A 23706-nucleotide genomic window follows, 5' to 3' on the forward strand; every position below is an offset into this window, starting at 1 on the left:
CTTCCCCCTCCCCCGTCCCCCGCCGGACCTCTCCCACGACCGGGGAGGAAGTGGGAGAAATGGACAGGGAAAAAAAGTTGGGCTGAGCCAACGCCTCCCCACTCCCCACCTTCGCCCCTCCCAAGCCACGCAGACCCTTGCGGGAACGAACCGCGGGACCTAAGCGTCCGGTGCCGGGTCTCCGTCCCGCCCAGTGGCCCGCAGTTGGGTGGGGGAACTCGGAAAGCCGGGAAAACAACAGCCCAGCCCGCCCCTAGCCAACCCCTTCCCCCGCTACGCCCCTGGCGCAGCGGGCAGAGGCGACTCCTTTACATAATCGCAGGCGGGCAGGTTGGCTGTTTCATTTACAGACCCGGGAGCCCAGCGGACCCGAGCCGTCAACCCAAAGCCCGCCTCCAGGTCCCTTCCGCAGCTGGACAAACTGAGGCCCGGGGAGGGCCGGCGTCCAGCCCGCAGTCTCCACCCCTCGCCCCCCACCCACCCCCAGCAGCCCGGGCAGCCGCGACCCACGCCCGCGTCGGTCCTCGCAGTGCGCAAAGCCCTCCCCGCCCCCGCTGCCATCCTGCCACGCCCCGGGCGTCGGGGGCAAAGCCCGCGCCCCCCCCCCCGCACCCGCCTCTGCGTGGAGGCTGGGGGCCTGTTTATCTGGAGTCCCCCACCCCCTCCACCCGGGGGGCCCGCTCCCCCCGCGCCCCGGGGAGCTCTGGGGACAGATAAGCTGGCAGGCTGGCACGGCGCCGCGCAGCGGGGCGGAGAGGTCAGAAGAGGGGGGGCGCGCCGGGGGCGGGCTGGACCCCCCCTCAACTTGACAAAACCTAATAACAGCCCGGTTTCTCCGGCGCAGCCGGGGCGAAGCCCCACGGGAGGGCAGAGACGTGGCAAGAGGGGACCTGCCGAGCCTGTTCTGGCCTCTGAGGCCGGGGTGGGGGGGGCGGGCTGGGCGTGGGGGGGGCCGGCGGCTGCGGCACCTTTAAGACAAGGGAGGACCCCTCTTGCCCTCGGAGAAACCAGGAAGGGAGTCGCGAGCATCATACGGGGCTTTGGCTGTACTGTACAGTTACTGTAGGGGCAGTGACGCCGCCGCCGGAGCGAGGGAGCGAAGAGGGGAGAGCCAGCGAGGGGAGAGCTAGACGCGGACCCCAGAGGCGAACGGCCGAGGAGCCCAGTCCCAACTCCGGGCCCCGGCCCCGCGCGCCCCGGCCCGGCCCGGCCCCGGCCCGGCCCCGCGAGGTAAGTCAGCGCACGGCGCGGCCCCCAGCATGGGGTGCAGGGTGGGGAAGGGCTGGGGTCTCTGCGCCCACCTTTGCCCTCGCCAGAAGGGGCGATCCCGGGAGCCAGGGACGTTCCGCAAGTTTCAGAGGAGGGGGTGGCTGGCAGCTGCCGGGAGGCTGGAGGCGCCCTGGATCCCGAGCGCGGGGAGGGGGCGCCGCCAGGGAAGGGGTATTAGGGGCGAAGTGCATAGGCTTGTGCGCCAGCCGCCCCCCCCGACCCTCCTGGTGCATGGTTTTTTCGGGGCTCCCAGGAGCGCGAGGAGAGGGGGAGGGGAAGCGGGGCTGCATTGAGGGTGGGGGGAGCCGGCGTGGGGAGATAGGGGGGCGCGTCGCGTGCTAAGTTTGCAGCTGGGTACTGGGGGCGCTCTCGCCCCCCGGGGGCCTATTCGGTGCTGCGTGCATACGTTGGAGTTGGCCAGGATTGAGCTCCATGGGGGATGGGGGGGAGGGGGCTGAAAAAACAGGGAGGGGGGCTTTGCAAAGGAGGGGGAAGGGGTGGGGTGTCCGGGTGGGCGGGCGCGGCCGCTGGGGCCTCTGGGCGTCGTAGTCCCCCCGCGCTTGCAGCTGGCAGGTGGCAGGCTGCTCGGACTACAAGTCCCAGGGTGCGCCGCGCCGCCGTCCCGCCGCGGCCCGCGGGTAGGGGCGGTGCGGAGGAGGGGCGGTGAGTGGCGGGCTGGCGAGCCAATGAGCGCGGGCCGATCGCGCGGCGCGGCCCGGAGGCGGGGCCTTCCGTCCCGGAGGCGGGGCCTGGAGCCGGGCTCCCCTTGCCGGGGGCCGGTGGCGGTCCCCGGCTTCCGGCTGCGCGGCCCGCGGGCCGTCCCCCTCCCCGCCCCGGGGCCCCTCCCCGCCTTGGTTGTGTAACCGTCCCCAGCCCCCCTCCCCTCAGCCCCCCGTCCCGGGGGGGGGGGGGGGTCACCCACCCTGCGCTCCCTGGGGAGGGCGGCGGCCCAGGCGGCCGCGCAGTGCAGGGGAGCCCGGGGATGAGCGGCCTAGTGCAGACTGGGCCCGGGCGTGGGGGGAGGCGGGCGGGCGGACCCAGATCCGGGGTAATTTGCATCGCCCTCCCCCCAGCCCGGGTGGGGATTGGCCGCCGGCGGCGGGGGGTGGCGCGGGGCCAGGCTCACTGCCGCCTCCCGGCCCCTCGGAGGGAGCCAGCCCAGCCGCAGCCGCCGCCACCGCCGCCGCCGGGGCCGGGCCCCCTCGCCGCTGCCCCGGGAAGGAGGTAGGAGCCCCCCGCGCGGGCTGCGCGGTGGGGGCCCGCGGGCCGGAGCGGGGGCCGCGCGCTGCGGCCGGGGCGGGGGAGGGGGCCGCTTCCTGCCCCCGCCCGGGCCTGACTCAGCCCTGGGTGGGGGGACTGGCCTGGCCCCTTGCCCTGCCCGCGCGGCGCCGCCTGGCCCTGGCCTCCAGGGAGGGGACAGAAAGCACCCCTCTCCCCTGCCCGCGCCCCCAAAGCGCGTGACCCTGTCTCCTCTAGCCCGGACCCCCCTCCTTCCCCTTGACGCCACCACCACGTGCGAACCCTGAGCCCAGGCAGAGGAGGGGGTGAACTGGTGGGATCCATCCACCTCCTTCTCCCTCCCTCCGTCCCCAGCCTAGGAACGGGCCCCCTCCCCCAGCTCCGGGCCTGAGAACCGGGCAGGGGCCGGAGCTGAGGGCTGGGGCTGGTGCACTCTCTTGCCCAGGCCTTTGTGGGTCCTGGGAGGCACTGCCCTCGCTGGCTGGTCGGCTTGCTGGCTGGCTGGCTGGCTGGCTGGTGAGGGAGTCCGGTGGACCGCAGCAGGAGACTGCTGTCCATCCAGGCCCAGGCACCCAGTGGGCGCCCACTAAATGTTTGGGGAATGCAGCCAGCAGTTGGTGGGGTGGCAGGGAGAGGTAGGCAACTCCTCTCTCCCCCTAGCCAGGGGGCGGAAGTGAGAGAGGTGTTGGTGCCCCTCCACCGGGTGTGCCCACCTGGCTCACCCATGGGTGGCAGGCTTCGTTTGCTACCCCCCCTCCCTGCCAGCTGCCTCCCAGATCAGGGCCGGAGCAGGCCTGGCTGGAGACGGCGTCCAGGATTCCATGTCAGGCCCCCCCCTCAACCAGGCCAGGGCGTAACCCTGAGTGTGCCGCTCCCACACTGGGGGGGCCCTCCCTTGGACCAACCGATCACTTCCTATTGGCAGTGCTGGGCTTGGGAGAGGTCTGGGGAGTCCACACTGGGCCCTGCTGCTTCCTCCCAGGCCCCCAAGACTCCAGGCAGGGGGCATTCTCCCCTGAGGGCCACCCCCAGTGGGGCCCTTAGAGCACACCAGGCCTGGCACTTATCGTCTGGGCTCGGGGCTCTGTTTACCGCCAGCCATCGCTGTGGAGACGGGAGCCTAGGGGAGAAGGGGGGGCAGGAGCTGGTGACTGGAAGAGCGAAGCCCTGGGATCCGCATGCCTAATGAAGGAAAGAGGAGCCAACGGGGACACTGAAATTTTAATTCGTGGGTCACTTTGGGGGGGGTATTTATTATTCAGTTCTGATTGGCTGCGTGGTGGCCAGTCAGCACCCTGGCCTGGGCTGGGAGCCACGCAACTCTCAGCAGAGGCCCTTAGCAGTGGGTGGCTATAGGCTGATGCACCCTTTTCTCTGTGTGGGAGACTGAGGCCTGCCAGAGCTCAACCTTCATCCAGTGAGGAAGTTTCCTGAGACAGTAGCCAGTCTTTGTGTTGGCTTTTTTCTTTCTTTTTGCTCCTTGGAACCTTCTGATCCATAGCTGGTTGGGCTGGTGGCAGTCCCCAATGCTATGTGAGGAAACTGAGGCCAGGAGGGGAGGTCAGACACAAGTATGGGGCCTCAGGGGCTTAGAGCAAGCCTCTGAGCGGTGCCATATGGGGCAAGGGCAACTGAGGCCTGGGGGAAGCAGAGAGCAGCCCAAGGTCAGCCAGCCAGTGCTGGATCTGACCCTTGGGGTCCTGCCTCCCAGCTCAGGACGTGTCCAGAGTCCTTTCTGTCACAGCTGGGGGGTACCTGCCCACCTGTCTTCCAGAGGGCCTGGAGGTTTGATGGCAGGCACCTGTCAGCCAAATGGAGCCTTTGCCTGAGGAGAGCAGTAAGGCTCAGAGAGAGCCAGCAAAGTGTCCAAGGTCACACAGCAGGAGACTCCGTCTCCCTGCCTCCCAGTCTTCTGAGGCAGGCCCTTCCCATCCCATCTGAGTTGCGGCCCCGCCCCTTGGCACCTTGGCCCCTGGAGACCAGCAGGGCTCTGGGTTTTTACAACCCATTATTTCCGAGGAGACCCAGGTCACCTCATAGAGCCCAGACTCAGGGCCAGTCCCGCTGAAACAGAACTGGCCTAGGCGGGGGTCCACTTGCTCTGTGACCTTGGACAAGCCCAGTGGCCTCTCGGAGACAAATATTCACCTCTGTAAAATGAGGTTGTTGAAGGGTTCCTCCAAATGCTGCCTATGGCTCCAACTGTTTCCTTTCCTTCTCTCCCTCATGGAGGAAGAGCCTGGGTCAGCTCAGGGCACAGCAGGGATTCTGCTGGAGTGTGTCTCTGAGACACACACTCGGCACCCTCCACCTGTCACCTTGTGCTCCAGGCACCTGATAGACCATAAACCGCCTTGCAACAGCCCTGGGCGGTGGAGACCAGAGGAACAGGCTTGGGTGGGGGCCAGTGTGGTCCAATCTCAGCCTGGCCCTCACCTCCACCTGAGGTCCTCCTAGAGCGGTCACTTCCCCTCTGTCAACCTCAGTTTTGCCGTCAGTACAACGGGGAGATTACCTTTAGCCCAAAAGTGTTGTCCTGAGGATTTACTCAGTGATTCCTCAGGAATGTTTGTTGAGTGACTGCTGTGTGGTGTCAGGGCCCCGGGGAGCCCCTCCTGCATCTCTCTTCTGATGTCCTAAGTTCACAGATGTCAGCTGGTCTCTAGCCCTGTCCTAGCTCCCTGTGTGACTTCAGGCAAACCACTCTCTTTTCTGAGAGGAAAAAAAGTACAAGGCAGTGCCCCCTCCCTGGCCCCCCCCCCCCCGGGGTGTGTGTGAGAATCAGCTGTCCTCTGCCCCAGGGCCCCCAGGGTGGGGGGGATTTAGTCCCCTGCTGGTATTTGGGGGCAGTGCAGAGGGGGAGGGGTATGTGGAGCCCTGGGAGGACTAGTTAGGCAAGATGGAGCCGAATGGTTTGTGTTCGAATCCAGCTCTGCTGAGTGATCCTGGGTAAGTCACTTGCCCTCTCTGAGCCTGTTTCCTGACCTGTAAAGTGAGACAGTGATTACAGACCTTGCCTCCCAGAGCAATGAGGATCTATGGTTAGATGATGAAGATCAGCCCCCGTCCCCCACCAAACCCCATTGAGGAGCAGCCCCTGCTCTTGGGGCCTTAGTCCTGAGTTTGGAGCACCAAAGCACGGAAGGTGCCCTGTGGAGAACCTGGCCAAAGGACCAGCCCCTCCATCTGTCCCCCCAGCAGGCTGTGGACGGCCACTCAGTGGAAGCGTCCCCACCCACGCCTTTCTGGTTTGACTGGAAAACAAGGCTCCGTCCCACCTCCCATCAGGATGTGTTTGATGGGAGGGAACTGGCTGGATTTGTAGGCACAGGACCCTGGGGCCACAGTAGGCTAAGCGCCCCTTTGTCTGGGGCTTCCAGGCTGTGCCCTCCACCTTCTGGCTCTGGGTCGGGGTGCGGGTGGTGCAGGTCCCTCCAGGTGACAAGCCTGCCTCAGAGGGAGGAAAGGAGCGGTCGGGGTAGAGAGGGATAGGGCTCATCGAGGTCACCCAGGCCTCTCCTGGGCATCTTGGATAAGCAGATGCAGCCTGAGCTGAGGGTGGGGTAGACACCGGTGGGATTCTGTGAAGCCTGGCTTTGGTTACCCTCGGTGATGGGAAGCTCAGTCCTTCCACCTCCACTGAGAATGGCTCTGTCTTTGCAGAGCTTCCTCTTGGAACCTGATCTTGGTGTCAGGGCTGTAACTTCCTGGCCCATGACAGCACTCAGAGCGTGGGAACAGGGTGGGCCTCAGCCCTACCCATTGGTTGGGGGTCAGATGCGATCCCCATGACCTTCCTAATCCCCACCCCCACCAGCCTCGACACACATACTTCCCACTGGGCCTGCAGCCTTCCTGCCTCTGGCCCTTTAAGGCCCGGGCAGGAAGCCCCTCCCCATTTAGGGCAATAAATGGACACATAAAATGGCCGAGGGCCTGTTTGCCAATGTCTGGCCCGGAGGAAGGCTTGTGAGGACAGGCGGGCAGGGGGCAGACTGGCAGCTGGCAGCCAGCAGTCACCCTGAGCCGTTGGTGCCCCCCACCCCCCAATCAGGACACTGCATTCCTGTCCCATTAAACCCGGGGCCGGGGACTGGGCCAGGCAGGGATTGGCACCAGGTCAGGGCGGGGTAACCCGTCAGGACCAACCTTGCAACACAAGCTGCCAGGCTGGGAGGGGGCGGGGGCGGCTGGGCGCTGGCCTGGCAGCTGCACCTGGGTGCCAGACTTGCTGTGTGACCTTGGGCTAGCCACCCACCCTCTCTGGGCCTGGTTTTCCCCTCTAGATGATGGCTCAGCTTCCTTCTGGGGCCCACCACACACTTCCTTGGCACATAGTCGGGGGGGGGGGGGGCGAATTCATGGAATAATGTTCAGAAATGAAGCTCAAAGCCACCTACCCACAAGGGGATGGTGGTAAACGGCTTCATTGGGGTTTGGGGCACTGTCACTGGCGCATAGTAGGTTCCAGGCCAAAATTTGCTGAATGGATGAAAGTGGGATTCTTTGCCACTGTCCCAAGGAAAATAAGGCACAGAGGGTGCTGTTTCTTGGCCCAAGGTCACCCAGCTTGGAAGTGGAGGAGCCAGGATACGGCCCCAGGCTGCTGTTCATAGCACATAGTAGTAGGTGTTGGAGGTCCCTTATTTAATTTCCTTTAATTCTCTTCCTGAGTGTGCGGTGGAGGGGGGCCTTAACCCCCATTAAACTGCCCTTGTCGATGGACACTCCTCCAGGAAGGCGGCAGGTGGCAATTACCTACCAACTCCTTGCTGGTCACCCCCCTTCTTCCTCAGGAGTGTGGGTGGGAGGAGGAGGCCTGGCCTCAACTCTCACCTTGCTCCTGACCTTGGGGAGTCTCTAGCCTCATTCCCCAGCCCCTCCCAGGCGCCCACCTCCAGGCCTCTGCCCCTGCTCCTCCCCATGCCAGAGACACCCTTCCTCCAACCCTGGAGTCCTTTCTGGGTGACCCCTGCTGCTCCCTGGACCAGGTCAGGACGCTTCTGACCTCACCTTGCATCCCCAGCAATAGATGCTCAGGTGAGAGCATCTGAGTCTCAGCCTGGCTGCTGGTCTGCTGTGTGACCTTGCCCAGGTCTCATCACCTCTCTGAGCCTCTCCTCATCTCTAAAGTGGAGGGCTTTATAATGGGGATGAAATAAAGGTGCCCGGTTCATTCTTGAAAGTTCCAAGGCACAGAGGAGGCCTCTAGGAGAGCTGTAAACAGGCCTGGGTCCTGCTGCCTTGGAAAGAAGGTGCAGCAAGTGACCCTAGGTTAGATTGGAGGTGGGACTGGCACCTGGTACCGGGAGTGCCTGCCAGGTGGGCGGGGCTGGGTGTGGGCTCTCTAGAGCACATAGCTCTTTGGTCTTTGGTTCCTCCTGTTTGCTGCGCCCCTACTGTGTGCTGCCCAGGGAGTGTTGGGCGTGGGGGCCTGGGAGCAGCCCAGAGGGAAGAGGGTGCCCCACCTCCAGCCCAGGAAGAGCCTGCCGAGGCCTGCCCCTCAGCCCGGCCGCCGAGTCAGCACCTAAGGGCCCCGGAAATCCCATGGAGGCGAGTGTGGGGGTGGAGCTGTGATGAAAGACGGGCCCTGGGTGGGTGTGGGCCTGAGCTCAGGGGACCCTGGCCGTTGAGGGTGGGGACCTGGCCAGCGTGGGGGTGGGGCTTCCTGGAGGAGAGAAGTTTCGTTGGTTCATCATTACCGAGGAAACCATCCTATGTGGGGGTACCTACTAGGTGTCAGGTGCTAACAGGGCCTCTAGAGGGAGGGAGCCACACCCTCTCCCGGCAAGAAGATGCCGTGGTGTACAGCGGATGCTCCGTAATCGGTGCTTTTTACCGCTGGTCCCTTACCTGATTGCCCTCTCCCATCTTGCAGGGTCTTCTGCCCCTTTTTTAGAGGGAGGGCCCCAAGAAGCCCAGGTGAGGGCAGTGGCCCAAGTTGTGGCAGGCAGGTGGCATGTGTTCCTGGAGAAAGGGCTGGGTCAGGTATCTGCAGGACCAGTTTAGTTTTCAGGGTGAGGGAAGAGGCTGTGGCTTGCTGAGAGGTGTAGGGGAAGGGTCGGGGGACCACCACCTCTTGCCTCTCTCAGCTCCTGGGTCAGCCTTGCTGGCTGCCTTTGGCCTGGATTCTAGCTGTCTCTGGGCCTTGATGTTCTCATCTGTAAATAGGGGCGATGCTACTTTCGTAGGGGCTCTCCTTGGCTAACATCTCCCCAGGCCCTACCCTTTTGGGGAGCATCTCAGATGATTCTCTGGGGAAATAGAGGCCTCAGCTGGGAGAGGACAGGGATGCCAGACCCTCAAACCCAAGGTCTACCCCCACTCAACAGATCTGTGCATGTGGCCCAGCTCCTCCAGCTGGTGAAGACCCAGGCCCAGGCCAGGTTCAAGGCTGGAGCTTGCTCCTTCCCAGCCCAGTGGCTTCCAGCAGACTATAGCCTGGGCAGCTTCACGCTTGAAGTAGGGCTATGTCAGTGCCTGGCCTGGTGGGCTCAGTGTCTATAGGAAGGCAGGGGTAGAGTGGCCATAGGGAGGGCCGAGTTACCTGAATGTGCAGGTCCCAGCCTAGAGGCCCCAGGAGACACTTGAGGGGACACTGGCAAGCAGGGCCAGGGTGGCCATCTTGGCCCGGATCAGAGGGGGCGTGAGGAGGGGCTGAGGCCGGTCTGATCCGGAGTCCCATCTGCCCACTCGCTCCCTGGGGCCTGGGGCCAGACAGCAGATGGTGGCAGGGGGTGGAAGCCACCATAGGGGGCTCTGCCAGGGCTTCCCGTGGCCAAGCCTCAGATGGGGTCTCGCCCCGCCCCGCTCCTAGCAGCTAGATCTGAGCCTCCCCCCTCCACTGCCACTCACCACGGGCTGGCGGAACGGGGTGGGGGGGGGTACAGAGCAGCTGGTGCGGTTGGGTCGGCGGGAAAGAGGGCGGGCCATGGAGAGAGGCGTCCCGGGAAGTGTACTGGCCGCCTGTGCGCCACACAAAGGCCTCTGTGTCGGCCTGGAGGCCTGGACCCCACTGCCAGGGCGGCCCTGGGTCAGCAGAGTCCTGCCCTGGCCTTGGGGCTGGCGGGACCAACCCTGGCTCCCTTGCCCGGCCAGCTGCCTGAATCCCGGTAGAGACACAGCGGGAGGGATCTGGGTTGGAGCTGAGCTGGGGGGTCTTAAGGTCCTTAGGAGGCTGAGGAAGGCCTGATTAGGGCCCTCTCCCCAGAGACATTCAAGGACTCCGGCCTAAAAGCAGGCTGGCTGGGCCTGTAGGAATGTGGGTTGTGTTGAGTGGCTTGGGGCAGCCGGGGGCTCCCCGGAGAGGGTGGAGGGGTGGGGACAGGAGCCAGAGGGTTGCACAAGCGCCCGAGTGGGTGGATGAGTCACAGCCCAGGGGAAGGCGGAAAAAAGAAGGCGGGGGAGAGGGGTGGGACAGACATTACCCCCCTGGCCCTGCCTTTCTAAAGGCCCATTTGACAGATGGGGAGACTGAGGCCCAGAGGGTGGCAGGGCTTTATCCCGAGCTGAACAGTGCAGACATGGTGGCCAAAAGTTGGAGACGGGCTGGACAGGCAGGGAGTGAGCAGGAGCCCCCCTGGCCCCGACTCCTTGAGAGGGGCCAGCTCAGGTGGGCAAGGAAGAGCTCAGGCAGTGGCCTGATTTCCCCCCATTACTCACTGCTAGAAGTGAGCCATATCCTAGGGGCTCCACAGGGCAGGAAGGGGTTTGTCCTGCAGAGTCCCCGCCCTGCCTCGCCCCACCAGGGCACGCCCATGGCCCCCATGACCCTGGCCAGGTCCCTGGCTTTTGGCCTCACCCCTTCCTGCTGACTCAGAGCCCCCAAGAGAACTGGGCCTGACCAGGCGGCAGGAGGGAAATCAGGGAAGCCAAGGGGCCAGGCATGGATGGATAGCCATGCCAGTTAGATATTGGCTCTTGGGTCAGACCCCCTGGGTTCAAGTTGAGGTGTAGCCATGGGCCCTTGGGACTCCCTAAGCCTCGTTTTCTCATCTCTGCAGTGGAGATGGTGTTGCCTATAGGACTGCTGGGCACTCGGCCATGACAGCGCACAGTGGATGCTTTATGTCACCATCATGGCCTCCTAGAGAGGGTGTGGGCAGAGCCTGAGTTCAGGTTCACTAAGACAATTCGCGTCGGGCATTTATTGAGCACCTTTTCTGTGCTTCCAACCACTTGAAATTGCCCCTCGGACAGGCCCTCCCTTCAAGGGAAAGGGGAAGGGTGCTGGTGTTCATCTCCGAAGCACCCAGTTGGGTTTTGCCAATGTAATCTCAGTGATAATGTAGAACCAGGAGTTCCCACTGTGGTGCAATGGGATCTGCGGCATCTTTGGAGTGCTGGGACACAGGTTCAGTCCCTGGCCTGGCACAGTGGGTTAAGGATCCAATGCTGCCACAGCTGTGGTGTAGGTCACAAGTGCACTCAGATCTGATCCCTGGCCATACCGGCCAAAAGAGGGGGGAAAAAAGATTGCAGAACCAGACGTTGAGCATGGCCATGTAGGCAAAATCCATGAGGGCTGTGAGCACCTTGGTGCAGAGCTGGGGACACTGAGGCTGCAGGGGCTGGGAGGGTTGGTAGGCACCACTTTCTGAGGGCCTCATGCCCCAGCCAGCTGGCCCTCCCCCACCTTTATGACCATACCTTCCTTCTTGGCACTGCAGGTCTCGGTGCAGAAGATGGCCGGCGGCGTGGACGGCCCCATCGGGATTCCGTTCCCCGACCACAGCAGTGACATCCTCAGCGGACTCAACGAGCAGCGGACACAGGGCCTGCTGTGCGACGTGGTGATCCTGGTGGAGGGCCGTGAGTTCCCCACGCACCGCTCAGTGCTGGCTGCCTGCAGCCAGTACTTCAAGAAGCTGTTCACGTCGGGTGCCGTGGTGGACCAGCAGAACGTATACGAGATCGACTTCGTCAGTGCCGAGGCGCTCACGGCCCTCATGGATTTCGCCTACACAGCCACGCTCACCGTCAGCACGGCCAATGTGGGTGACATCCTCAGCGCTGCCCGCCTACTCGAGATCCCCGCAGTGAGCCACGTCTGTGCCGACCTCCTTGACCGGCAGATCCTGGCGGCCGATGCAGGTGCCGATGCCGGGCAGTTGGACCTGGTAGATCAAATTGATCAACGAAACCTCCTTCGCGCCAAGGAGTACCTTGAGTTCTTCCAGAGCAACCCCATGAACAGCCTGCCTGCCGCTGCTGCCGCCACATTCCCATGGTCCGCCTTTGGCGCATCCGACGATGACCTGGATGCCACCAAGGAGGCCGTGGCTGCTGCCGTGGCTGCTGTGGCCGCCGGCGACTGTAACGGCTTGGACTTCTATGGGCCTGGCCCCCCGGCCGAGCGGCCCTCGGCAGGGGATGGGGATGAGGGTGACAGCAACCCAGGTCTGTGGCCAGAGCGGGACGAGGACGCCCCTGCTGGGGGACTCTTCCCGCCCCCTGTGGCCCCACCATCCACCGCCACGCAAAATGGTCACTACGGCCGGGGCGGGGAGGAGGAGGCAGCCTCGCTGTCGGAGGCGGCTCCTGAGCCGGGCGACTCTCCGGGCTTCCTGTCGGGAGCAGCTGAGGGTGAGGACGGGGATGGGGCCGACGCGGACGGGCTGGCAGCCAGCACGCTGCTACAGCAGATGATGTCGTCAGTGGGCCGGGCAGGGGCCGCTACGGCAGGGGACAGCGATGAGGAGTCGAGGGCAGATGACAAGGGAGTCGTGGACTACTACCTGAAGTACTTCAGCAGCGCCCACGATGGCGATGTCTACCCGGCCTGGTCCCAGAAAGTGGAGAAAAAGATCCGGGCCAAGGCCTTCCAGAAGTGCCCCATCTGCGAGAAGGTCATCCAGGGCGCTGGCAAGCTACCGAGGCACATCCGGACCCACACAGGAGAGAAGCCCTACGAGTGTAACATCTGCAAGGTCCGATTCACCAGGTGAGCTGGCGCCACCATGGCGGAGGGTGGTGGGGTGTATGTGGGAGGTCTTCTTTGGGGCCCCTTGTCCAAACTGCAGCCACATGTGGACCCCCCCGGCCCGTCACACACATGCGCTTGCTCACATGCTCCCTCTGCATGGAAAAACATCACTGTCTTGCCCTGTAAAGGCACATTCTCCATCGGGGCACCCCTCCACCCCACCCCCTGTGGCCTGTTCAGAGAGCCTGTGGGTTGGGGCGTGCTTAGGCCCTAAGCACGGTGACCACGTGCTGAACCCCACAAGGCCGGAAGTAAGAGCCCAAGAAGTTGCTCTTCTTCTTTTTCCCTGGTGTGGTTCTTACCCCGACTGGAGAATTTTGGCCTTGGAAGAGGGCAACATCCCCGCTGGGAGCAGGGAGCTCTGGTTGCTGTGTCACTTTTTAAGTCTTCCATGAGCCTGGGGAACTTGCTTCATTCAGCCGACATTCATGGAATAGGCGCCCCTGTTCTAGAAGTGGAGAGACAAGCCAAAATCCCCACGGGGGCGATGGAGCATGTGCAAGAGCAAACCGCAGAACTGATAACACTAGTTGGTGGAAAGTGCTAGGGAGGAAAAGACCAGAGAACAGGTTTGGGGGCAGCTGTGGGTGCTGCCTTAAACAGGGAAGTTTTCCCTGAGGACTGAGACCTGAAGGAGGAGAGGGAGGAAGCTGTAGGGAGAGGGAAGTGCAGAAGGAACAGTCAATGCAAAGGCCCTGAGGCCAGTTCAGCTTAAGGGATCTTCATGACCAGTGGAGGGAAAAGGGCACAGGAGCCACTGGGCCTGGTCTCTGGACAGGAGGAGTTTGCGGCCAGGCTGGGGCGAATGTGCTATTTGGTCTTAAGGGTCCAGAGGTGGCTAGCTGGGCCTTGTGGACCAGCCCAGTGGGGGAGGGGGGCTGGCGTGCAGGGGCCTGGCCAGGCTGGGTGACTCAGCATCACCCCCTACCCCCACCCTCCCTGGGGTTCCCCCAGCCACGCCCACTCAGGCTGAAGAAAGAGGCCATTGTCCCAGCTCCCCGGCCCCGCCCCATGGGGATAGGATCTGGGGGCTGACCCCCAGCCCAGTACCCCCAGCCCCCTCTCCATCAGGCCAGGAGAGGAGGGTGTGGCTGGGACTCCAGGGCCCGGGAGTGCCAGGCAGGGGCAAAGGGCCCCAGCTAGGAGGCAGGCAGTCTAGTCGGTGGCCTGGCTCCCACTTTGGTGAGATCAGGGTGCCAGTGGTCCTGAGGGCCTCCCTATTCCTCCGGATGGGGGGCCTGGGAGGAGCAGCTTGGTGGAAGCCTAGCAAGCCAAGGTCTAGAGAACTCTCTGCCCCACCTAACATGGGGCTGATCATGTTTGCAAGTTTTGCAAGTCAGGGAAACTGAGGTGTAGAGAGGGGTGCTGGGCCTCTTCCTCCCACGCACCCACCTTCCTCCCACGCACCCACCTGGCTCCTCTCTGCCCCCCACCCCAGTCCCCAGCCCCCAGCTCCCACCCCTCCCCCCAGGCCGGGGAGCCCAGGGGCCCCTCTGAGTCACACTGGAGAGTTGAGTAAGCGGGGCCTATGGCAGCCGGGGCTATAATTACCCAGGCCGGGGCTTGAGGTGATGAAACTGGGGCTGCCTCCACCCCCACCCCACCTTGGCGCAGCCCCTAACCCTCTGTGCACTCAGGGCAAGTCACTTCCCCTCTCCGAGCCTCCAAGCCCCAGCTGGAGAACTCTGTACAGTACTCTTTGTACAGAACTCTCTGACCAGCCCCAGAATCTGAGCAGGGCAACTGGGAGACCATGTTAGCGGGCCCTGAGAGAGGCAGAGGGAGAGGAAGCTCCTGGCAGTTGCCATCCCTTGCTGGTAACAGCCCCAGATAATCCAGAGAGTGATGAGTTCATCGTGGCCCAAGTTCTGTTGGCGCATGTGAGAATAAAAGCCCAGAGAAGTAGGCAAGAGTCTGGTTGCAAAATTCAGGTCTGAGCCTCAGGAGAATGAGAAGCCATGAAAGGTTAGGGCAAGTAGGGGCACCAACTCTGTGGCTAGTGGTGCCAGAGGAAGGGACTTGGGGCTAAAAGAGCATGGGGAGACAGGGTGGTTCAGGTCTTTGTCTGGGGATTGGGAAAGGCTTCCTGGAGGAGGAGGGACATTTCAGCTGGGGCTTTGAAGGATGAGCAGGAGTTTGTTAGTCCTAGACCTGAAGGAGCTCTCAATCTGGTGGGTATCAGAAGGGAGAGACCGAGAGTGGCTCAGGGGAGCACAAGAGGCTGCAGCAAGTTGCAGGTCAAATGCTAGTCAGAGTTTTGGAGACCCAGGTCTCTGTTCCTGCCCTGTGGATTCCAGGCAGGAAACCACCCCCATCAGTAGGGGCCAGCACAGTGCAATAGAAATCTCATGTGAGCTACCTCAGTAATTTTACATTTTCTGGCAGCCATATTTTTTAAAACTAAAAGGAACAGGTGAGGAGTTCCCTGGTGGCTCAGCAGGTTAAGGATCTGGTATTGTCACTGCTATGGCACAGGTTCAATCCCTGGCTTGGGAACTTCTGCATGCCCCAGGTGTGTCCAAAAAAATTTTTTTTAAAAAAGGAACAGGAATTCCCACCATGGCCCAAGGGATTAAGAATCCAACTGCAGGAGTTCCCATCGTGGCGAAGTGGTTAACGAATCCGACTAGGAACCATGAGGTTGCGGGTTCGGTCCCTGCCCTTGCTCAGTGGGTTAACGATCCGGCGTTGCCGTGAGCTGTGGTGTAGGTTGCAGACGCGGCTCGGATCCCGCATTGCTGTGGCTCTGGCGTAGGCTGGCGGCCACAGCTCTGATTGGACCCCTGGCCTGGGAACCTCCATATGCTGCGGGAGCGGCCCAAGAAATAGCAAAAAGACAAAAAAAAAAAAAAGAATCCAACTGCAGCAACTCGAGTTGCTGCTGGGGTTCGGGTTCAATTCCCAGCCTGGCACAGTGGGTTAAAAGGATCTGGCATTGCCACAGCTGTGGCATAGGTTGAAGCTGTGGTTCAGATTCAATAAACAGCCTGGGAACTTCCATATGCCAGTGCAATCATAAATTTTTTTTAAAAATAAAGGAACAGGTGAAAGTAATTTTATTCATATTTTGCCTGATCCATTAATTAGCTCCATTTCAACATGTGATCAGCATGCACAATTATAAACGAGTTATTTTACATTACATCGAGCAAATGAAGTCTTCAGTATCTGAGGTGTCTTTTGCATCTCACTTTGGACCAGCCACATTTCAGGGGCTCAGGGGGACAGCAGCACCTGAGCCAAAGTCACCCCAGGACCGATATGGTGACCAGTTTTATGAGCCTAAGGCCCCAGGCTGAGCCAGGTCCATGCTGTCCCCTGCCGGGTAAGATGGGCAGGTAGAGACCTTAGAATCACACCCAGTCCCTCTCTCAGGGCTCATGGTCCAATCAGGGAGACAGACAAGAAACAAGGTTCTGGCATGAGGAGCAGAGAAGCCTCTGAGGAAGTCATGATTGGGCCAAAATTCAATTCTGAAGATGTGAATTGCTCCAGGTAGCAGGAATAGCAAGTGCAAAAGCCCTGAGGTAGGCTCGTGCTTTTTGGCATGTTGGGATGACAGCCAGGAAGCCAGTGTGAGGCAGAGGTGAAGGGAGATTGGGCAGGAACTGGGGGGAGGGGTGGTTCTTGGGGTGGGGACTTGGTTACTACTATGACCAACTGCCCTGGCTTTTTGGTGACTGAGGTATTTCCCAGGACACAGGACTTGGAATGGCAAAACCAGGACAGCTTTACCACTCTGTTACCAAACACTTTGGCATCCTACCTTGTTCTCTGTAGCATTTTCAGCACCTGGAACAGGGTCTGGTACTTAGCAGGTGCTCATTAAATGCCTGTGGTGTGAAAGCATGCACCTGCCACTGGGCAGAGCCCCATGGGAATGGGGGCCTGTTATCTTCCTCCTATGATGAGAAAAAGGGTTAAGAGGAGTTTCTTGGTGGCCTAGAGGCTAAGGATCGAGCATTGTTGCTGCTGTGGCACAGATTTAAACTCTGGCTGGGAGCTTCTGCATGCCTCAGATATGGCCAAAAAAAAAAAAAAAAAGGAAAGGGATTCAGAGAGGTTTAGCCATTTTCCCGAGGCCATACAGCCAGCGAGCTCCAAGGCTCTTCCCAGACTTTCTGAGGTCTTTGGTGCTGTCTTCAGATCAGGGAACTGCACTCCTTAGCCCATTTTGTGGGAGCCACCCCCCTGCTGCAGCCCACCTTTCTGCCAAGGCCCAGGTTTCCTGTGCAAAACCAGCGGGGGTGGGGTGCCATTCCGGGTGGGGGCCTGGCCTGGCACCCACTGACCCTGAGCCCATCCACAGGCAGGACAAGCTCAAGGTGCACATGAGGAAGCACACAGGCGAGAAGCCGTACCTGTGCCAGCAGTGCGGGGCGGCCTTCGCGCACAACTATGACCTGAAGAACCACATGCGCGTGCACACCGGCCTGCGCCCCTACCAATGCGACAGCTGCTGCAAGACCTTCGTGCGCTCCGACCACCTGCACAGACACCTCAAGAAGGACGGCTGCAACGGCGTGCCCTCGCGCCGCGGCCGCAAGCCCCGCGTGCGGGGCGCGGGGCTTGGGGGTCCCGACCCCGCCTCCACTCCTGGGGCCCCCGCCCCACCCGGCGCCCCCGCCCCGCCCGGCTCACCAGACGCACGGCGCAACGGCCAGGAGAAGCACTTTAAGGACGAGGACGAGGACGAGGACGAGGCCAGCCCCGATGGCCTGGGCAGGTTGAATGTAGCGGGCGCCGCAGGGGGAGGCGACGGGGGCGCCGGGGCCACCGCCGATGGCAGCTTGGCGGCCGGACTCGCCTGAAAAACCAAAAAGAGAAAACAGAAACCCAAGAGAGAGAGAGAGAGAGAATCACCCACCACCCCCAAAAAACACAAAAAAAGAAAATCTATCTATATACAGATATCTATATCTATATATATATATATACAGATATATATATATGAAGCGTCACAGAATCTAGGGTAGTGCTTTTCTCAGATTTTTCTCCTTCATGATGTTCTCTCCCTCCACGGGACCCTTGCCCCACCTCAACCCCTGGCCCACTTGCCCCCAACCCCAGCGATGGCTTTCAGGGCTCTGCTTGGGGTTTTTGTGGGACACAAGGATTCGGAGCTCCCCGGACGCCCTCAGCTGGGCGTTTTGGGTCCCATCCCAGGCCCAGTCAGGGCCCCAGGCCCTGCAGGGGTGAGGGGGGCTGCGGGGGGCCGGGGACTGGGGTGGGCTTTTCTTTTTCTCCCTTTGCTGGTTTCTAGAGTCTTTGAGACAAGACCTTAAATGATTTCTGTCCACTGTGAGTGGACGTTAAAATGGCCCCATCCCCACCCCCACCCTCCTTCCTCAGGGCACTTCCTAAGTGGGGGTCTCCCCCTCCATCTCCCTGACAGCCCCCCACCACCTCCTGATCCTGCCTGTGGTCCCCTATATTTCCTGGCCACTGCGATACAAATCTATTTATTTTCAGGCGTGGAGAAAGGGGAGAAGATGGGGAAGGGGGGGTGCCAGAGCTCGAGTGCCATGGCCCTCGCCGCCTTCCTTCACGGCACTTACGACTCGGCGGGACCCTTGGGCCACCGCTCAGGGCACCCCTACCACCTGCATCTTCATCCCCTGACCCAGGCCCCCCAGACCCCACGAGACGTTTGGAGATTCGAAACTTTGTCTTCACCCTCTCCCCTACCCCTAGCCCTCTCCCAATTTTTTAAAGCACTTTTTAGATTTTTTTTTCTTTTCCTCCTTAAAAACAAAATTTATATATAGATATATATATATATAAAATATACTTTTCCTCAGAGGAGCAGGTGACAGTGTGGGGTGAAAGAGCCAAGGGCAGAGGGAACCCAGGGTCTCATGGTGGCAGGGATGTGGGGAGCGAGAGTGTCCAGAAGTTCCAGTGTCACAAAAGCAATAAAAACAAGATTTTACAAAATGAAAGGAAAAACAAAACAAACAAACAAAAAAAATCACAAGACAACCAACCACAAATAGAAGTCTTGGCACTTTGTAACAGAACGGGTACTACACTTTATCTTAATTCTTAATTTAAGAACATGTTTACAAGTTGCAACCAACTTCTATGAAAAGTCAAAAAGACAAAAAAAAAGCGAGCGAGAGAGAGAGAGAGCGAGCGAGCGAGAGAGAGAGAGAGCAAACAAATTCCTAAAAGTCGATTTATTTTTGTACAAAATAATAAAAAAAGAAACCCACCACAGACGTAGAATCCACTTCTGTTCCCCAAGGTGAGAAGGGGGTCAGGAAAGCATGGGCCAGGGCGAGGCCTTCTGAGGTATTTGTGCTTTACCATGGGGGCTTGCCTTGCAGGCAGGACTGTGGGGTTTTTGTGTTTCTGCCGTGTCCCCCGCAACCCCCCTCATTCTGTCCCTTTTTGGGTTCTGATTTGGAGACGTCTCATCACCTGCTAGCCATACAGTGGCCACCCATGTCCGCTGGGACCCTCCTTACCGACTCCCCAGCTCAGGGATGGGCCCAAGAGAGGGCTGGCCTTCCAACCAGCCAGAGCAATCCTATCCCCCTGTCCTTGTCCCCCCACCCTCGCTGTCCCCCACCCTCCAACATGGCTGCCCTTCCTGTGGCCACTGAGGAGCTGCCATCTTGGTTATGCCACCCCCGTCGAGGTGGGCGACAGGGGGCCCCACCTCCAGGGCCTTACACCCCCTCTCCCCCTCTTTTTACTCAAAGGCACTGACTGTAATCTGGGGGCTGGCACTTGCTTCCCCCCAGCCTCTGGCTCCCCAAAGGCCCGGTGTTCACCGAGCCAAAGGCCACGGACAGGGGCCAGGGGTGGGGAGACCGTGTTGCCAGAGGCCAGGGCACCCTCCCCACCCCTTCCCTGTCGCATATGCAACCCTAGTGTGAAATCCTGTAAATAGACACTCTGCTGAGCTGAGACCCTTCCTCATCAAAGCCCGAGGTGCAGGGGTGTTTTTGCTCTCCACCTCTAGCCCCTGGCCCATCACCCCATGTCCCTTTGTTCTGTGACAAACCCTATCTTTTTCTTGTTTTTAAAGGGAAGCTTTTTAAGAAGGCAACTTTCATCATTGTTTCTACAGGATAGTTTCTGTTTTTTCTGCTCCCCAGCTCCTGAGCCTGTCAGCCCCCCAAATGTCTCAGGACCCCCCCCCTCCTGAGGGGGGTGGCAGGGGAGCCCGAGGCCGGGTGGCCCCGTCCACACCCCAGCATCATGGGGCGAGCTCTTTCAGAGAACACCTGTGGAGGCCGAACAGAGAGCTCAAGTGCCCAGGCCAGGGACCCCCCCCACACCCCAGCTCCCAGAGAGGTTCCCTGAGGGGACAGCCCTCTCCCCACTACCCACACACCCCCTCGCAATAAAACCAACTGAAAAATCACAGCTGTCGTCCTGGCCAGAGGGGACAACTGGACTTGGGGGGTCGAGGCCTCTGGGACTACGGCAGGGGTAAGGGCTGAACCCCGCCAAGCACACTTTAACACAAACCTCCTCGGGAATTGCACTAAACCCCTGCCCCTAGCTCTGCGCTCAGCTTCTGCCAGCCCTGCCTACCCACTCCGCCTTAACCCCTCTCCTGCTGCCCGTCCCCAGGGGCCACAGCATCTGCATGGGCCCAGAGCCGGGACCCCCGCCCTTCCAGCCCAGCCCCCCTCCAACTCCGCGCAATCACATACTGTATATAGACGTGGATCAATTTTATTTTTATTCTTTAAATTAAGGTCGTGATAAAGTGTTGCCAAAGATACTGCTGAATTCTCACGTTTCAGGAAACAAACAAACAAAAAAAATATTTGAGGGGGAACGTGCTGACTGGTCAGAAAGGACACAGCAAAAAGTTTTTTTGTTTGGTTGTTTGGGGTTTTTTTTTGTGGTTTCTTTTTTGGGGTGGTTTTTTTTTTTTTTTTAACTGCCTGGTACAAAAAAAAAAAAAAGAAAAAAGAAAAGCAGCGAAATTGTTATTTCCATCATCTTGGTGAAACTGCGTGGATGTGTGTGTGCACGTGTGTTCGAGAGTGAGGTCCAGGCAGGGGGGCTTCAGGTGGGGGCTCCGGGGGGCACCCCAGGGTGAGGGTGGGGGCCGTGGGCCTGGCGGGATGGTGGGGTCGGAGCCCTCACCTGGCGCAGTCACCAGCCCACAGGACCCGAGAGAGACAGATTTGCACCCTTGCTGCTGCTCGCTGCCTAGCCCCCCACCTTGATCCCCACCCTGCCTTTTGAGATTAAGAGAAAAAAAAGGCAAAAAAAAAAACCTTAAAAACCAGTGAATGTAAATTGCCGGACCAGGCCCAGCCTGGCACGGGTGTGGGCCTGGGCCTGTGCCCAGTGGGGCTCCCCTGGGCCATACCAAAGTCTGCCCCCCCGAGGGCGGCTCGCCCAGGAGACCCCTCGTGGCCGTCCCATCTAGTCAGCCTGTTTGTACTCGGCTATCCCTTTGCTTGCTTCCAAGGGGGAGAGGTCTTGGGTAGGAGGGGGAGGGGTTTCCCAGCCCCTTCCAGGGTCTTCTGGGGAGTCTTTGCACTACTGAGACCCATCGGCCTCCACAGCTATGGCTGGATGGCCTTGTCACAGGTGATAGAATGGAGGCAGGGGCCCTCCAGGACCAAGGCAGTCCAGGCATCCAGGATTGTAGGAGGCGAGACCAAGAGAGTGAAAGGAAAAGCAGGAGGAAAAAAAAGTAAAAATCAACAAAAAAAGCAAAAATCCTATTTTTTGAGAAAGAAAGATATTTATATTTGCAGTTTTATTTTAAAAAGTTATTTAAGCTGAGGAAGCAGCCTTCCTGGAGGGGGGATATTATTGGCTGGCACAGGACGGGTCAGGGCCTGGGGGCTCAGGCACCCCAGGAGCCATAACCTCAGAGTAAGACTAGCTCGCACTAAATATATAGATTTACATTGGGGGGGCGGGGCAGGAGATGGAGGGGGCTGGGGAGACCCCCATCCCAAGGCTAGGGCTACCTGCAGGCTGCGGCCAGGGGTCCTGATGCCCAGGGTCCCCCCTGCCCCACCCGCCCGGGCCCAGACATGAGGTGCCTTGGACTTTGGGGGGCCAGGTCTGGTGGAGGGGGGTGGGGTGGCGCCCACGGGGGGCACAGAGCACAGAGCAGACATTCCATAGACTGTATTTGAGAGTCTTTATAAAGTGTGGGAGATTAAAAAAAAAATCAATTGATAAAAATGCACTTTTGGGGGGTGGGGAGGGAGAAGCTTTAAAAATAATAATAAAAAAAAGACAAAAGGTGATGAAAAACCAGACAAAAAAATTCATTTTTCTTGTACATAAAAAAACCACTAAACGCAGCCTGTTACGACCGCTGCTGCCTCATTTGCCTGATTTTGATGTTCTTTGTGTTTTGTTGCGGGGGGCGGCTGGGGAGCAGGGATGGAAGGTTGGAGGGGGGGTCCCTTTTCTGTGGGCTGGGCCCCTTGTCCACACCACTTGGGGGCCTCCCTACTCAGGTTCCAGGAAGAGGGCCTCAAATTCAGCATGACCCTTCCCACCAGGCCTGGGAGGCAGGGGCTTGAATGCAGTGGGGTGGGTGTCACCAACAGTGCCAGGCCTGGGTCCCCTACAGAGGAAATGACCCCTACACTTGAGGGCACGGACAGGTGGCACCAGGAAGAGGTCTGAGGGATGGAGTGGATGAGGGCATGGTGAGCAGGGCTCCTTGGTCACCTCCTAATGGAAGGTTTCTAGAGGCCCTGGGAGGGGTGGCCTCAGCTCAGGAACCCCAAGTCCACCAGAAGGCACCAAGGTGCAATCCCACATTGGGCCTGGGTGACATGATCTAGGATCTGAGCTGGCTGCTCCCCTGACATCACAGGGCAAGTTGGGCTAGGTGCCCACTCACTGGGGAAGGGGAGTCAGGCTGAGCCCCCACCTTTGGGTTGCGGTCAGCAAACACAAACGCACAAGACCATTTCCAGGGCCTGGGAGAGCCTTCCCCACTCCTGTCTCTCAGTCAGGCTGGTGGAGGGGTGGGGTGATAGAGGGGCACCAAAGGGACGCACGGCCAAGCCATAGCCTGGCAGAGAATGGCTGGCCCTTGCGGGAAACCACCAAACCGGGAGCTTGGGGAGGGGTGCAGAGTGGTGGCTTGGGGTCTTCTGTCGGAGATAAGGTCACTTAGCAGTCTGTGCTCTCATGGACCCAAGTCTCTAACTCGGGCTGGACAGGGTGAGAGGCCAGAGGTTCCACAGCAAGACCCAGAGGGGACCTGAGTGTGCTGTGAGGAAGACTGGAGACCTGTGATCAGGCTGGTGAAGGAAGCCACTCAGCCCCAGAAGGCATCTATGCTCAGGTTTCCATTCCTCCCTCCCCTACTAAGAGAAGGAGGTTTGGGTTTTCAATTGAGATATTCACACACTATTTGCCCTTGTGAAACAGAGGGTTTAGCATGCTCAGGGAGTTGTGCAAACATCACCTCTACCTAGTTCAGAACACTTTTAGGGAACAAAGAATCCCCTCTCCATCAGTACTCACTCCATATGCCCTTCCCCCAGGCCCTGGCACCCTTGAACCCACTCTGTCTCTGTGGATTGGTCTGTTCTGAACTTCTGAATGTTTCACATCCATAGAATGACACTGTATGGCCTTTTGTGTTTCTCTCATTGAGCATCAAGCTTCATCCATGTTGTAGGACTTCCTTTTGAAGCCTGAGTAACATTCCACTGTGTGGGTGGAGTACATTTTGTGTGTCCATTCACTTGTCCATGGACAGCAGGGTTGTTTCCCAAGAACCCTTTGCTGTTGTGAATCACGCTGCTGTGAACAGTTGTTCACGTGAAACTTCCTACCTTGGGGGAGACACCTAGGAGCGGAGTTGCTCCAGCCCAGGACTCTCCCCTGCCAGCTCACCTCCTCCCCATCCTTGCCATCTAGCCATTCTAGTGGAGGTGAGGGTCAGGTGGCAGTTGTGATGTCCATTTCCCTGGAGACAGATGAAACTGAGCATCTTTCTATGAACTCACTGGCCATTTGTGTATCTTCTTGGCCACCCAGGGTGGCAAGAGGACAATCCTGGGATTCAGTGACTCTGAATTCCTTGCTCACAAAATATATATATATATATATAAACATAAATCATATATATATAGTATATTATATATATATATTTTGCTCACAAAATATATGTAATATTAGAAAAAAGTAAGTTTCCTTCATGGCTCAGCAGTTAACGAACCCATGAGGATGCAGGTTTGATGCCCGGCCTCATT

General features: G+C 59.6%; 1 protein-coding gene across 5 annotated transcripts; it reads left to right on the plus strand.

The window, feature by feature from the left end:
- Positions 1 to 945: 945 nt before the first annotated feature.
- On the plus strand, positions 946 to 21823 carry ZBTB7A (zinc finger and BTB domain containing 7A). 5 transcript variants are annotated; one of them, XM_047777501.1, is made up of 3 exons: positions 946 to 1230; positions 11178 to 12451; positions 16803 to 21823. In XM_047777501.1, the coding sequence occupies exons 2-3, from the start codon at positions 11193 to 11195 to the stop codon at positions 17302 to 17304; spliced, it is 1761 nt and encodes a 586-aa protein (XP_047633457.1). In that variant the 5' UTR covers positions 946 to 1230; positions 11178 to 11192; the 3' UTR covers positions 17305 to 21823. The 5 variants fall into 5 exon arrangements, with proteins under 5 accessions (XP_047633457.1, XP_047633456.1, XP_047633458.1 ...); XM_047777500.1 differs by lacking the exon at positions 946 to 1230 and adding an exon at positions 2301 to 2493; XM_047777502.1 differs by lacking the exon at positions 946 to 1230 and adding an exon at positions 2598 to 5457.
- The last annotated feature ends 1883 nt before the right edge of the window (positions 21824 to 23706 follow it).

Source organism: Phacochoerus africanus, chromosome 4, assembly GCF_016906955.1.
Source record: "Phacochoerus africanus isolate WHEZ1 chromosome 4, ROS_Pafr_v1, whole genome shotgun sequence".
In the NCBI taxonomy this organism is placed as follows: domain Eukaryota; kingdom Metazoa; phylum Chordata; class Mammalia; order Artiodactyla; family Suidae; genus Phacochoerus; species Phacochoerus africanus.

Coding starts and splice junctions, on each gene's coding strand:
- ZBTB7A (XM_047777499.1), top strand. Junction 12,452..16,802: donor TGCAAGGTCCGATTCACCAG/GTGAGCTGGCGC, acceptor GCCCATCCACAG/GCAGGACAAGCTCAAGGTGC.